Here is a 15,836-nt window from a genome sequence, read left to right on the forward strand (position 1 = left end):
TTGTGTGTATGGTGATATTCCATGACATGAATATCTCGCTTGTTGCAGGCAGGTGAAAACAGGGGGGTTTTGCTTGAGCTGAAGGCTGTTTTGGAAGTGATTCAGAGAGAACAGAGAAGAGAAGACAAGAAATGGACGGACTTTCTCCTGCAGTTTCTTAATGATCGATGTGGGTGGGAAGCTGAACGGATAGAGCTGAGGCAATACATTTCCAAGGTATTGTATATGTAATTTATTGTTATAGAGTAAGGCAAACCTTATCGACTAATGATATAGTTGTGATAGTGTTTATAGTGAGTGCAGCAGTGTTCACATTCTCAGTTATTTCCATAGAGACACTCTTCTCATAGTTGGATGTTCGCCAGTCAGATGATCAACCTATGACTGTTGTAAAGTGACTTTACCATCCAAACATGCGGAACTTACATGGGGCCCTATTCGAGGAAAAGCCTTTCGGAAGTTTCATAATCCTGCAAAATCCACTCTGTAGTCTGAATACTGTTCAGACAGTTTGCAAAAACTCTGCTGCACCAATGATAACCTTAGAATCAAAAACTGGCATAGAGAAGAGTAAATACCATAGCAAAGCTCAAAATACCCCTTATACTAACTTAATAAAAGATTACACTCTCCCCCATCCGGAAACAAGAGAATCTTAGAATATGTTCACTCGGCAAGTTTGGCACTGATTTTTGAGGTGCATGACGCCTAAAAATCTGTGCCAAATTCTGCCCTGAATCTACCTCACATTGTTTTCAATGGGCGACAGAGATCGGAGGAGAATGTTAAAAACACGGCTTATGGGCTCCTATTTTCTGTTGCTACTTTTTACTTGGATAAAGGACGTTTTTGTGGAAACACTGCTGAGTGCCCCCTATTTCTACTCTTCTATTCTTATGCGTGCGTTTTGACTATTGGAACTAACATAAGGGAGAGCACCACTAATATTCTAGGGTCCCTCCAGTTTACTTTAGGGTGCATTCACATGGAGGAAAATGGCGCTGAATTTGGTGTGGAATCTGCATCAGATTTGGCGCTAAAAAAAAAGCTTCCCATGACTTCAATGGGTTCCTTTTTCTGCTCGCAGAAGTCAATGGAAGGCTTTTTTTTAGTGCTGAATCTGAAGCGGATTGCACACCAAATTCAGCGCCATTTTCCTCCGTGTGAATGCACCCTTAAATTTTCTTTTCTATGTGTGAGATTTTGGGGCAGTGCCGCTGACACTTTTTTATTTCTAGATTTTTGCTTAAAGGAAAAAAAAAGAATCCGCGGCCCGAGACCCATTCATCTGGGGCTTATCAGAAACTGAAAGTCATGGTGGAAAGCCAGGGAGTATAAAATAATGAGGAATCCCAGGTGGAAATCTGCCTCAATTCCTTTTAATTTTCCACTGTCTGAATAGGCCCTAAGACCCCATGCACATGACCAAGTGTTCATCCATTCAGGGCATTCCTTTATGCATTCACATCTGTGGGGGCTTCTGATTCACTCTCGTATGATGACATGGAGAAGGATAGGACCTTCTCTATAATCATCCATGTCATCAGAATAGAGTGAAACCGAAGCCCCCACAGACGTGAATGCATAGCGAATTTCAGCCCCACATAAGAGAAAAGGATTATGTGATAATACTTCTTTTTTACAAAGACTTCTTTGGGTACCAACAGTAAAGTCAAGGCCTCTATACACATTACACTGTTGGTGGCTGACCATTTTAAAGGGGTTGTCAGGGATCAACAAAAATGGAAAAATTAGGGGACCCTTAAAATAGTAATAGAAGCATTATTTATTGTATTCCCAGCCGTTCTGGTGCTCCTTGACAGTGTTTGTTACTGTGCTGCAGAACTAATGGCACATTAAAACAAGTCAGTGCTACAAGCACTGAGACCAGTGGTTGGCTGCAACAGTCACATGTTCGGTTGTCTGTGAATGTGATTGTGGGGATAATGTCTTTCCTTAGGGAGAGACCACCTTCTCAGGTGTGTGGAGACTTATACAGCCTTAGGGAGAGACCTAAGGAAAGACGTTATCCCCACAATCTGCTCTTTCAGCCTCTCACTTAAACCAAATCAATTCTCTCTAGGCTGCGCTGATGAAGTCCAAAGAGACAGAAACGGTGCCGTCTGTAGCTGAGAAATTGATTTGGTTATAACCTTGCATCATGCAGTAAAGGCTTCTGGGAAGTCGGGCATGGTGTTCAGGGTGCTTCCCATAGAGGGCTGCATAACAGAGACACTGTCTCCCTGTTTACATCTTGGGAGACAGATTTGCATATTCTTCCCATGTTCATTTGCAGTGGAGCAACTATGGCTGTATAAGTCTCCACACACCTGAGAAGGTGGTCTCTCCCTAAAGAAAGACGTTATCCCCACAATCTGGTCTTTCAGCCTCTCACTTAAACCAAATCAATTCTCTCTAGGCTGCGCTGATGAAGTCCAAAGAGACAGAAACGGTGCCGTACGTAGCTGAGAAATTGATTTGGTTATAACCTCGCATCATGCAGTAAAGGCTTCTGGGAAGTCGGGCATGTTGTTCAGGGTGCTTGCTATAGAGGGCAGCATAACAGAGACACTGTCTCCCTGTTTACATCTTGGGAGACAGATTTGCATATTCTTCCCATGTTCATTTGCAGTGGAGCAACTATGGCTGTATAAGTCTCCACACACCTGAGAAGGTGGTCTCTCCCTAAAGAAAGACGTTATCCCCACAATCTGGTCTTTCAGCCTCTCACTTAAACCAAATCAATTCTCTCTAGGCTGCGCTGATGAAGTCCAAAGAGACAGAAACGGTGCCGTCTGTAGCTGAGAAATTGATTTGGTTATAACCTCGCATCAAGCAGTAAAGGCTTCTGGGAAGTCGGGCATGTTGTTCAGGGTGCTTGCTATAGAGGGCAGCATAACAGAGGCACTGTCTCCCTGTTTACATCTTGGGAGACAGATTTGCATATTCTTCCCATGTGAATGTGATGTCAGTCCTACAGCACAGCAAATACCAGTTCAGAGATTAGCATCTAAAATAGTAGGGGATATAACAGGCAAGTACTGCGTCTTTTATTATCCTGAAAACAATTTTCCATTGCCCTGTTTTTTCATTGATCCAGACAACCCCTTTAAGAGTTCTAGTTGTATAAACTTAAGGGAAGACAGAATTAAAGAGTGAAAAATCTGGAAATACGTGTCACCACACACAGTGAATAATCTGAAGAGACAATTTGCTGAAATTAGAGTTGGGCGATATCAGAAAATTTATGATGCCTATAATATTACAATAAATGCCATGATTATGAAGAAGAAAGAATTGAAAGGGTACTGTACAGCAATAGTACAGCCAAGTGTTGACTGCAGATGTAATCTGTACAGACACAAAGCCAATAAAAATCCAATCATAGCATACTGTGGCAATCTAATTTTACAGCGTAGTGCCCACTTCTGCTGCGCCAGCTATTATGCTGATATTAGTGTTGAGTGAATAGTATTCATCAAATACCTTGCTGGCATAGGAAAGTGTAATCGGCTGAACACCAACAGGTTAAATTCTTAGAAGATTTGATGCGTTTAACCCCTTCATGTTCAGCTGATTACGCATTCCTATGCCGGCGAGGTATTCGACGAATACTATTTGCTCAACACTAGCTGATATAAATGCACTATGTAGTGTCTTTTTATCAAGTTTTGTTGTTCAACTTTTAATAGCTAGAAGATATCTCTGCCAAGACATGTGCCAACCAGAATAGTCCAAACAACAAGAAAGACACGAAGACAGAAAACTCGGAACAGAAACTGTCACTGGAAGGAAACATTGCCGCAGCCATGGAAGTCAGGACACAGTTAGACAATAATGAACAGAACTGGAAAGTGGAAAAGATGGAGATGTTAGAAAGATTTGACAGTGAAAGGAAGGAGTGGGAATGTCAGTGGAAAATAATGCAGAAAAAGATAGAAGAGGTATGTATGGACTGCAATGAGAAAATTAAAGTTAAGATGTACATATGAGACTTCTTTGATGTGCTGCCTGCTGCTAGATTCCATAGGCTTTCACCTGAATTCAGGTCATATGTATCCATCTATCTCTGTATGTGATGGGGGGGTAGTCCTGTGACGGCCTGAATAAGTAGGGATAGAGGGTACATGTGACTGCTTGGGAAGTGTGTTTGAGGAGAGTACCTGCTCTGATTACTGGTAAAATTGGAGAAGACGCCTGTGACTTTAAGGCTGCATTCACATGGAGTAAACGCTGGCGTTTTTTGTGTGTTTTTTGCACATAGCGCCGCGTTTACGCCGCGTAGCGTCACGTTAACGCTGCGTATACGCGGCGTTAACGCCGGGCAACGCCACCGCTAAATAGCGCGGCGTTAACGCGGCGTATACGCGGCGTTAACGCGACGCTACGCGGCGTAAACGCGGCGCTATGTGCAAAAAACACACAAAAAACGCCAGCGTTTACTCCATGTGAATGCAGCCTAAGGGTGCCTTTACACGGAGTTACGCTCCATGCTTTTTGTCCATTTTAAATGTGTAAAAATACACATGTAAAATGTAGTTAGCCATTGAGTTCAATGGCTTTTTTTTTAACGTGCGTCTTTTTGCGCAAAAAAATATTGAACTCAATGGCTTACTACATTTTACACATGTATTTTTGCACGTGTAAAATGTAGCAAAATGCGCGGAGCGTTACTCCGTGTGAGCGCACCCTAAGGCTAAAGCCCCACATAGTGAACCACAGCTAAAGAACGCTGCAGATAAAAAGGCATTACATTTTTTTCTGTAGCTTTTTTCTCTATGGTTTTTCTCCCCACGTTGTGGAAACACAGCTTTTTTGTTGCAGATTTTATTGCAGTTTTTTGAGCCAAAGCCAAGAATGGCTAAAAAAGGAATGAGAACTCTATAGAGATGAGAGAGTAGTATTTGATCGAATACCCCCCACCATAGGTTTCCGTGTAAGGTGTGCTTTTTATTTATACCATTTTTGGGGTATATCTTATGTTTTGATAGCTTTTTATTTACTTGTTGTGGGAGGTGAAATGGTAAAAGTATTTGTGGACATGGATTTACCTAGTGAGCATTACAGACTGCCTTCCATAATAATACAAAGGATGCGGGAAGGGTTAAATATTGATCAGCTGGATATAAGAAAATAAATGACTGTGTTACTTACCTCCACTGCTTTGCTCTGCTGCTGCTTTGCTTCCTGTGTGATTTCTTGATGTAGTCAATGTAGCCATCCATATCCACATTATTGTCTGAGTGTGGATCACCACTGTGGCCAGTGACTGGCTGAGGATGCGTTTTTAAGGCACGATTCACAATTACATTGGGGTCAATATGTTCCCCTCTCTGCATGAAAAATGTGGAGAAAAAAGTCCTGGAAGCAGCACTTTTCTCTCCTTATTTTTCGTGCAGAATTTGAGCAGAAATCACATGGACCCCATTATAGTCTATGGGGTCTGCAGGTTTCCTAGGTCCCCAAACAGACTCCCCGAACGGAAACCCATGCGCAGATGTGAATATGGCCTTATTTACTGAGATTTCACCCAGGAAGCAGAAAACAGCTTTGGAACAGATTGGAAAAGGTGAGTAGTAGCATTATTTCGTTTTTTATGCCCTGCGGATCAGTATTTCCTATGATTTGTTTTCCGTGGAAACCCCTTTCTATTGCTGATATAGCATAGCTGTGGCTTAATGGCTGTAGGTCATATATTTCATTCTATTTTTATTTTGTACTTAATATGTTTTTTTACAGCTGTATCAGGAAGTCAAATTAAGAAGGGAGATGAACTTGAATGGAGCTGAAGACAGACTGGAGGAAAAGATGCTGCAGTTCTCTGTGCCGTACTCAAAGGTTGAACCTAAGAAAACGGCAAATGTAGGAAGACAAAATGACATATTCAGCATGCAACCTAACAGAAATAACAGCATATGGCTCAATGACTATTTGCATGGCAAAATGGAGAAGAAGGAAGTCAAAATGCCCAGTCAAAATCACCATGTCTGCAGTATTGAATCGGAAAAGAGCATTGCCCAAAGGATGTCCAAAACAGAAAACGACACCCTAAATGATGTAAGTCCATCAAATAAAATTGTTCAGATTGGATTTGAGTTTGTAGATCACAGCACTCAATGACAACATTGTGAACGCTGTATTTAATCTACAGGCATTAAAGGAGATTGCAAGGGTAAGCGAGGAACTGTGCAAATACCAGGAAGAAATCCAGACAAGAACCAACTGCAAGAAGTATGTACTTTACTGAAACTGTCAAACTAACGTATATAATCTTAGTTATTGTACTTTTTACAGTATGCGGGACTGTGACCAGACCAGATGTATATAGCAACATAAAAACATTAACTCTTTTATACTTCTGTATTTTCTTCTTCCCCTCCATCACAGTCTGTTGCTTAAACCAGTGTCAATATCTGACAAATTGAGGCAGATGACTTGTACTATTGCTTCAGACATACCAAGCTAAGAGTGGAATAGACATGGGGTCCTGCTTTAAAGGAGGGGAACCCCTGGAAGCCCAACATCTAACCAGTCACAGTGCATTATAAAGGACATTATGCTGATCCCCATTATCCCTTTATATAGTCCAACTTTTTTCCTTGAAAAAGTTGTTTTTGAGGCTCAGGTGCAATGTTTTGAGTTCCAGATGTTGATAGATTCCCTTTAAGGCTAAAGCCCCATAGAGTGAGCCACAGCCAAAAAACGCTGCGGGATACAGAGTTTTCCTCTGCAGACTTTCTGTTTCAATTGTACCTATATGTAAACTGCCAACATTTCTATAGGTATAATTGACATGGTGCAATTCCTGCAATTCCTGAAAACGCAACAGTTTTGAAATGGTAGCATGTATGCTGTGGATATTTTTCTGCAATGTGTGGATGAGATTAGCCAGATTAGGCAAAATTGCAGCGCTTTCGCTATGTGGAGCCCTGGCCTGAATTAGTATGGAAAAGCAGGGAGTCAAGGGAAATTGAGCACACCTATCTGCTGCAACACTTGTTCATAGGGATACTTGTTCTTACAGATATTATAACCAATCTTGTAACCTCCATAGGAGCTTAGAAATATTCAATTCCTAACTGGTAGGCTCAGAAGAAGGGAAGGTGAAAAGGGAGTGTGAGTTCCTAGTATTAGAAGTCATCTGTTTTTCACAGTTGACAGCCCCATAGGAGCCACTAATGGTATCAAATACATATTTCTGTAAGTCTAATACCATATGGTAATGGGATGGCAACACCTCCATAAACTTAGGAAGTGTTGTATCATTGAAAAAGCCTTTATTACAGTGGCGTAACTACCGGGGTAGCAGGAGTAGCGGCTGCCACAGGGCCCGGGACATTAGGGACCCGGCTGCATTTTTCTTTTACTAATAGGACGTTACCGTCTGGAGTAACTCCAACCGGTAACGGGCCCTATTTACTTACCGATCCCGGCAGGGTCCAGGATTGGTAACTGACACCGTGGGCCTCACAAACACTATTATTATACTCAGGGGTCTTTTCAGACCCCCAAATATAATGATCGGAGGCACAGAAGAGGTAAGAGAACATAAAAAACTGTGCTACTTACCTCTCTGTGCTCCATACAGGCATCGGGCCTAGTTGTGTGACGTCCTTGACATCACTTGACTGGGACCTGCGTCCCGGGTCATGTGACATCCGACGTCATTGAAGATAGCTCACACCACCGAGGACTGCAGTGGAGCCAGGGATAGGTAAATGACAGTGTTTTTATGTTTGTATCCCCCTTTGATCTCTGAATATTATACTCTGTGGTCTTTTGAGACCCCAGAGTATAATAAATGTTCATTATGGGGCATAATACTATGTGCAGGGGCCACAATAGGGCATAATACTGTGTACAGGGGCCACAACGGGGCATAATAGTATGTGCAGGGACCACTATGGGGCACAATACTATGTGCAGGGGCCACTATGGGGCACAATACTGTGTGCAGGGGCCACTATAGGCCATAATACTGTGTGCAGGGGTCACTATGGGGCATAATAGAGTGTGCAGGAATGCGGCTGGGGGGGGGGGTTCAGTCGGTCAAGGTCTTCGGCGTCGGTCGGGGGGGGGGCATGTTAAAAGTTTGCCATGGGGCCCTGCAGGACAAATGTCAGTAGATTTTTAGGCTACATTCTGCCACTTCCTATCACACTTAATATGTCATTATAGGGTTAGTTCTGGAGCTAACAGTTTATACAGATAAGCAATAAGCTTTTAAGAAATCATTGCAGCACAAAGGTTTGTCTCTAAAATGTTGAAGACATTCTCTCAAGAAATATAGTTTTGGACTCAGATCAGGATTCACATCTCCCATGAGGATCTAATGTTGCCAAATCCTTTTTATCCCTGAGTTCTACTTGATGGAACAGGCAGATATTGGCATAGATTCAATGTAGTTTAAGAAAGAGGTCTTTATATCTAAAACATAGTTTTATCATGAAAGAGTAATGTCTTTTTCACATAAGTAGAAACATTACTGTTCTTCCTCCAAGTTGGACGTAGAAGAGACTACAATACCCAAGCATGGGGTCTTGGTATGTGTGTTTTTTATGAACTTAGGGTCAACCTCATGGCAGAAATGTGTTTATTATGTTTTTGGCAGGAATATAAAAGTTTAGACTTTTCACTGACAAATGCATTTTTGTGAGGTGAGAGACACAATAGGTTCCTTCTTTAGAAAAATCTAAGCATTGGCTTTAGCAATAGACTACACCTTTGTAGTGCAGCTCTGCAGATTGTGTATTGTTTGAGAAAAACAGGGTTAGTTCTCCAATTGCTCGTTATGGATCTTTGTGCAGTGAACTATAGATCCAGTAACAGCTGACTTTGTTGTATATAGATACTTGACAAAGAATAGGTCAGTTATTGATTTGCTTCTTTTGTAAAAAATTTCAGATACACATACAGTATAAGACTAGTGGGCTGAAAAAACTCCCACTGTGTAGATACTAGAATCAAAGATTGAGCGGCTTTATATTGAAATTAGTATCCATCTGGAAAGGACATGTAGGAGGAGCTTTGCCAAGAACATGTGTTGTGATGCTGATCGGCTGTCTCAGCCAACAGACAACAGATCAAAGTGTTCATTGGCCCCTGCAAGGCCTAAATTACAGAAAGATTTGGCTGTACATGGCTGTCACCTGTGGCACCACTTGTAATTGGAGAAATGGTTTGGACCTGTAGAATTTTCATCACTGTTGGACCTTGAGCTGCATTGCTCAACAGTAATGGCATTGGAGGAGTACACATGGAAATGTAGCACATGGCGAGTCTTCATAGATTAGTTGAAAGCTATGTCACTTCTTCTAACATTAGATAATCCAATAACTAAATTATATAACTTTTTGTATTCTTGTACAGGGCTGTGTCAGATTCAACTTTTGGAGAATCCAGGAGAAGTCTTCAGGTGAAAGCAACCAGAAATCCAACATCATACCCTAAAATGGCTACCAATAAACAAAAGGAACATGTAAGCAGCAGCAGCAAACCTGCACAGGTCTCCTTTTCTACCACTGGACAATCACAAAAACAGAAAGATGGTCGGTCCTTGGATACTCAAGACACAGTGTTTTCTTCCATAAATTTTTCATGGCCTTTGTCAAACTCTCTGTTTCAGGATAAGATTCCAGCTATGAACGATCTAGCTCCTATCACGAGCCAGAAAGTCACTACTGACATTGAACTAAACAACAATGATGAAGAGCTTTGCCCCCTGGAATGGTTGTGTGGTATCGGAGGGCTTGAAGATGGTAATTTTACAGACACCTTGTTTAATAGCTTCACGGATATCAACAATTCTACCCCAGAAATGAACAAACAAAATCTTTCAGTGTCACAAAACCACTTTTTCAATTCAGATAGTTTATATCCAGAAATGATAATGTTAGGACATTCCACTGTAAGTTCTGCATATGCCTATGGAAATACAATAAAAAATGGAAAACTAGCTGCAAAGATTGATGAGTTCAACAGAGTTGTATTTAAGGCTGGCAGAGGAAATACAGTTAGCCAAGAAGAGTCAATGGATGTGGTACTGGATATAGATGAAGAACTTTTGAGTCCGCCAGTGTCTCAGCATTCTGTTACTGGTCAAGTTATTACAGAGCCACTCATTGTAGCCGAAATAAGGGAGCCACCGTGTGCACTTAGCGTATCTCATAATACCAAAGTGGAGAAACCTACAGCTCAACGTCAACAGACAAATGGACCTCTTGCTACTTGTAGCTATAATAACTCTCTGCAAAAACACAACTGGAAAGGTATCAATTTGTCAGGACGACCACGGTCGGCGGACTCTAGATCCAACTATGGGGTTGTGGAAAAGCTTCTGAAAAGCTATGAGACCAAAGTTGCTGCTCCTGTTTGTAAGTCTAAACCATCTGCTAGCAAATGGACACAGTCAAACTTCCGGTTAACTGATAACAGCCCTGATGCGTTGGCTGAATGTTTAGAGATTCTTCATCTTGAGCAAACAGCAAAGGTTCTACAGAACGATGTTCACTGGTATTCACATCAAGACTCCTTAAACCTAAAGCTGCCCGAGGTAAGAATACAATTCCACTGCTATAGCTTATCAAGTCATTTCACTGGTTACCTAATCTTTCATAAATACTACATAGGAGGCTTTACGACTATATTAACTAATGCAAGAATTGCAGCAAAAATGTAATACAAGATACAAGAATACAATCTAATACAAGAATTATTCTCAATTAAATTATACAACCTGTTTCAGAAAACATCTGATATGCCATAAATATATAATATTGAGTTAATTATTGAGGATCCCTGTTCAGAAATAACTTGTTAAAGAACATAGTGCCTTTGGCTCTTGTCACCTCCATCCTGCTGTACTTGAGAGAATTCATTGGTCATTGGTCCATCCACTGTTTTCATCTCACACAGCCAAGGATGAAGCTGCTATCATAAATACTTTAGCAAAACAGGGTTGGAAACAGTTGGCTCCATGCCCTGTGTAGTAGCAGAGGAATCGGAGCTACAGTACCTGCACCTGGCCACTATACAGGGACTCGAGCCAAATGCTTCTGCCTCGGGGGTTGTGTATAGTATGAGTATTGAAAACAGCCTCATACAGTTGATCAGTGCAGAGACCACCTGTTGGATCCAGTCGACCTTAAGATAGGCCATCAATTCCAAATTCTTGGACAACCCCTTTAAGCATAGCAGCACAAATCTCTCACCAGTTCTAGTCTACACGTTACCTACCCTGGACATTATAACAAACTGAATCTTATATGTCCAAATAGGGAATAAGTAGGATGTTTTCAGCCTATGAATCTAACTAAGAATGTTTGTATTCACTGACAGTTAGCAGAACCCTGACTATATTAGAAAACAGGTACTCGGTCTAACTTGCTTCACTATCCTTTCCTATTTATTGTAGTGTTAAAAAAAGTCTGCCACCAGAACCCATATGAACCTCTCAGATAGGTTAGGATCACCTGAATCAAATGATTCTTTGTAGATCAGAGCCTCTGTTATTATGAGATATTGTGTTTGTTAATATGCCAATATTAATGTGTGATGGACTACTGTGAGGATATTATATTATATAGGGGCACTGCAGGGGTATTTTACTGTTTGATGGGATCGATTGCTATGGGGCACTAACTATAGGACACAAAGGGACATGATAGGAATGGGCAGTGTTAAAGGGGACATAGGTAGGTTTAGGGGCAAAAAAACCCAACTAATCTCTCTTTGTGTCATCTTAAAAGTTCGGAGGTATGTCTAAGTGGTAGCCATGGAAGATAGGATGAAAACTTTGCACTGGGCCTACTTATGTGTTACTAATATGTATTGTATCCTTGCATCTACTGCATTAACAACAAAATTCATTTGTTTGCACATAGCACTTTGTATACAGAATGCTCTTATTTTTTTTCTTACATCCCTCCAAACGGCGTTTTGGCCAACCTCCATTTCTGCCTAATATTAGTCCCAGCCTGTATTCTGTGGCTGTTGCCTACATCAGGTGCCCACATCAGTACAACATCCTCTGTACGAACCCTATAACCAGGATACAGGCTGCCATAAATAGCTGCTCTGTCCTTTAGGAAGTTGTGTGGAGTTTGATTGCTCATAATACAGTTCCCTAATACAATTTGCAGAGTTGTTGTAGCTTTTATTCAGACATTGTGTGGCTGTGCATTCTTCCAAACGTATGCATAGTGACCTCTGCCCGCTATTGACTCCTGTACAATAAGCATTTCTCTCATCTAGGTATCAAGAACACTTTCAAGCGAGAAAGGATTTTCACGTCCTGCACGGCCAGCAAATCGACGTCCACCTTCTAGATGGGCTTCAACAAGATCTCCCTCATTGCCTGCAGCAGTTAGGAGAGCCACACACTAGTGTCCACATTGTAAATGATGTTGTGACTTCCATTGTATACATTTGATTAGAAATGGAACTTCCTAAGCAAAGCAATTCATGTGACACTATTCTTGGTGGATCACATGGAACAGAAGGATGGAAGGCAGCTGTGTTGCAGAAAAATAAGACCCTGCAAATCATACCCTACTACTACTATATTTACAGCATACTTGTTAAAGGAACCAAATGTATCATGAAATGACCCAAATGGGAAGGTTTGATGTCATCGTGTGTTCCTTTGTCATCTGTGCTGGTGGAAGCTATAGGAGTATATCTGGTATTTTATATTGCCATGTCACCACTACCCGACTTCAGTGTTTATGACTAGCAGAAACATATTTCTGTACTTTTTATATGTCATTGTTTTTATACATTTATGTTGCTCTTTATTATGGAATGTTTAGTAGACCTTTGTGCAGTTCCGTTTAGTTAAATACATTCACCATCCGTTATGATAACATGCATGTAACATGATCATAATGCATGTTTCTAAATACAGGCCGTACTGTGTTTAGACATTGCTGACGTGATGCACACATACAAACCACACAACACGTATGCATATACACACCAAGACATACACTTATTCTTTCATCAATCCATCCTTTTTGTGTAAAATAGCCAATATGTATTCTATATGTGTTTCTTTTTTATTAGCCTGAAAATATGCTTTCTATTGTATAGATCATCAATACCTATATTAGCTCTGGTTATAGAAGGCATGTATCTCTGTTGATATACTTGCTCTATGACCTTTGTTCCTCTGATGAAAGGTCAATTATGGATATAGAGGAAGACGATCCTAATAGGCTCTTCAGTAACTAATATCCATTTTTCAGCCTGGATCTTTTAAGAAATTAGATCTTTTCATAGGCTGGATGATCAATTCTAGTATCTGATATTTATATATATAAAAAAAATATCTGGACAATGCGCACAGGTTTATCATGGTGCTGCACCAGAACATGTAATTCAGTTAAATTGCTTGTTTTTCTAATGATGGCTTTTTATGTGTAGAGCCATTCCACAATGTATTTATCTCATTACATAGGACCATTACATTTTAATTGCCAAACAGTAGTGTCTTAGTAGTCCTAGTTCTATTGGTGGATCCATGGTTTTCCAGTGAAATTAAAGAATTGAGGATTTCATGAAGATTACAAGATGCTTGGTTTCAAGTTTCTTTCACAGTGTTCGATGTACGGTAGACGGAAGGAAGGACTAGAACTTATGTTACTAGCATCAATACCCTGTTAGCATGTTTCTCAATATCTTTCAGCCAATGGTAAACTGTGTTGACTGATATATTAGAGGTACAGTTATAAACTTAGCCTGTATTTTGGCATCAGCTTGCATACACTAATATTGCATCAGTAGCTGAAAGGAATATGATACTTTGGTGCCAGGGATCCTACTATGCACCTACAAATATGTTTTCATCATCTCCAGTTACTGATAAATTACATTTCCTCTTTGACTTAAGCTGGATCCTACTGATGGTCTGATATCATACTATGTATCAACATTTCTCCTTTAGGTACACACAATATTGAGTTTTCTTATTATTTAGAACATGTGGTTCCATAAGATTAAAAAATAATATTTACCTATAAGATTTAATCCCTTTAAAAGGTCTTCTCAAGCCAACAACTTATCTATCCACAGCATAAAGGATAAGTATCTGATAGATGGGGGTCCTGCCACTGGGACCCCAAGAACATGAGAACAGGGTTCACTTTTCCCTGTATGAACTGAGCATGTGCACTGATGCTCTATTCAGCTATCTCCAGCAGTCCCATAGTGATAAATGCTCTACCTGCTGCTCCATTCATACAAAAGAGATGGGACCCCATTTCATGATTGGTGGTGGTCCCAGTTGTGGTATAAATAAATACCCAGTTGTGGTATAGGATAAGTTGTCGTTGTGGGAAAATCCATTTAAGGCTAAGGCCTCACGTTGCGGAAATGCAGCTTTTATTATTACAGATTTTACTGCGTTTTTTTGAGCCAAAGCCAAGAATGGAAACAAAAGGAATGGGAAATATATAGGAAGTTTTTATACTTCTACCTACCGTTCAATCCACTCCTGGCTTTGGCTCAAAACATGCAACAAAATCTGCAATAAAAAAGTTGCGTTAACGCAACATGGGGCCTCAGCTTCAGTTTGTTTTAGGTACATCTTTTGCTGTTGCTGAAGAGGATGCTGAAGAGGACATGTTGTTTCTCCTTACATATATTGTAGTAAGTAACGGTATTTCCAATTACATAATTCTTGGGGCATGTATTCTTAGAACAATCTTCTGTTATTTCTTCTGGAAAAACGAAATAAATAATTGAGAATTGGAGTTACAATTCTCATACAAAACAATTGTGTCCTTAAACGAGATACCACTGTCCAGTGTATAGGGACACATCTTGTTGACTCTGCAAGCGTCAGTTATCAATTTACTGTTTCATTTCCAGAAGGAATAACTGAGCAATGACACAAAGCAAATACTAAGCATTTTATTTCATATTAAATGCAAATATGTACTGAATTCAGCATTATAGAAAGGCAAAATGATATACCGAAATATATAATAAACAGAAAAAGGCATAAAATATGAACATAAAAATTATAAATGAGATTATACAAAATGATGAGAAGTGAATGTATATACAGTGAATGTATATACAGTACATATGGTACATTTTCAAATTCTATTTGCTTCAGGGATGTCACAGTTGATCCAATACCGTGTGTTCTACTTTTTAAGTAGACTTTAGTACCATTCTGTGTATAAGCCTTATATTTGTACTATCAATTAGAAGGTAAAAGTCTCCATAGACGTCTAATAGTCAAATATGTCCACAACTACCTTTTATATACACTTGTCCTTGATATCATTTTTATGATATCCACAGTACATCTCTTACACATAAGTTTTCATTCAAGGTTTTAGAGGTTGGTTCATCTTCTAAATTTTTTCCCGGATTGAGCATCTCCCCTTATAAGTTCACTTCCAGAGTATTAGATGTTGCTACTGTACCACATTATTCACTCAATATACTTATTACTTTCTATGTAAAATATGGGTGGTTGAATTGTAAAATCCCAAAGCTTTGGTGCCTTTAATTCTATGTGATCTGCATTGAGTTTTATATGGCTGTATGAATAAAGTGTACTTTGAAACAATAAAACATCAGTGTCTGCAGATAGTGGGGAATGATCCTTTTCTTCAAGCTCTTATTGGTTATTTGTAGAATTGATTTAGAGTGTGGTAATAAATATGATTCAATAATTTGCATTGCCAATCTTTTGTCATATTACATCAAGTGTTTCCTCTGACCGTAGTAGTTCATTTCATAGATGAGATGTCTGACATACAAGCATTATAAGAGAAATTTTCACTTTTAGTTTGTTTCCGAAATGAAATGGTCCTTTTGTAAGA

General features: G+C 40.0%; 1 protein-coding gene across 3 annotated transcripts in view; it reads left to right on the forward strand.

The window, feature by feature from the left end:
* MTCL3 (MTCL family member 3) overlaps positions 1 to 15,601 on the forward strand; it is a 47,851-nt gene extending 32,250 nt beyond the window's left edge. For 2 of the 3 annotated variants that reach the window (XM_075267978.1, XM_075267979.1), the window contains exon 8: positions 49 to 174. Coding sequence is in view for 1 of the 3 variants with exons in the window: in XM_075267980.1 (XP_075124081.1) it covers positions 49 to 216; positions 3,693 to 3,944; positions 5,740 to 6,057; positions 6,152 to 6,231; positions 9,370 to 10,552; positions 12,253 to 12,384 (2,133 nt within the window). In the remaining 2 variants the exon portion in view is untranslated. Of the gene's footprint in view, positions 1 to 48; positions 217 to 3,692; positions 3,945 to 5,739; positions 6,058 to 6,151; positions 6,232 to 9,369; positions 10,553 to 12,252 lie in introns of those variants that run through there. The other variant, XM_075267980.1, reaches the window with a different exon arrangement.
* The last annotated feature ends 235 nt before the right edge of the window (positions 15,602 to 15,836 follow it).

This window comes from Leptodactylus fuscus, chromosome 3, assembly GCF_031893055.1.
Source record: "Leptodactylus fuscus isolate aLepFus1 chromosome 3, aLepFus1.hap2, whole genome shotgun sequence".
Lineage (NCBI taxonomy): Eukaryota > Metazoa > Chordata > Amphibia > Anura > Leptodactylidae > Leptodactylus > Leptodactylus fuscus.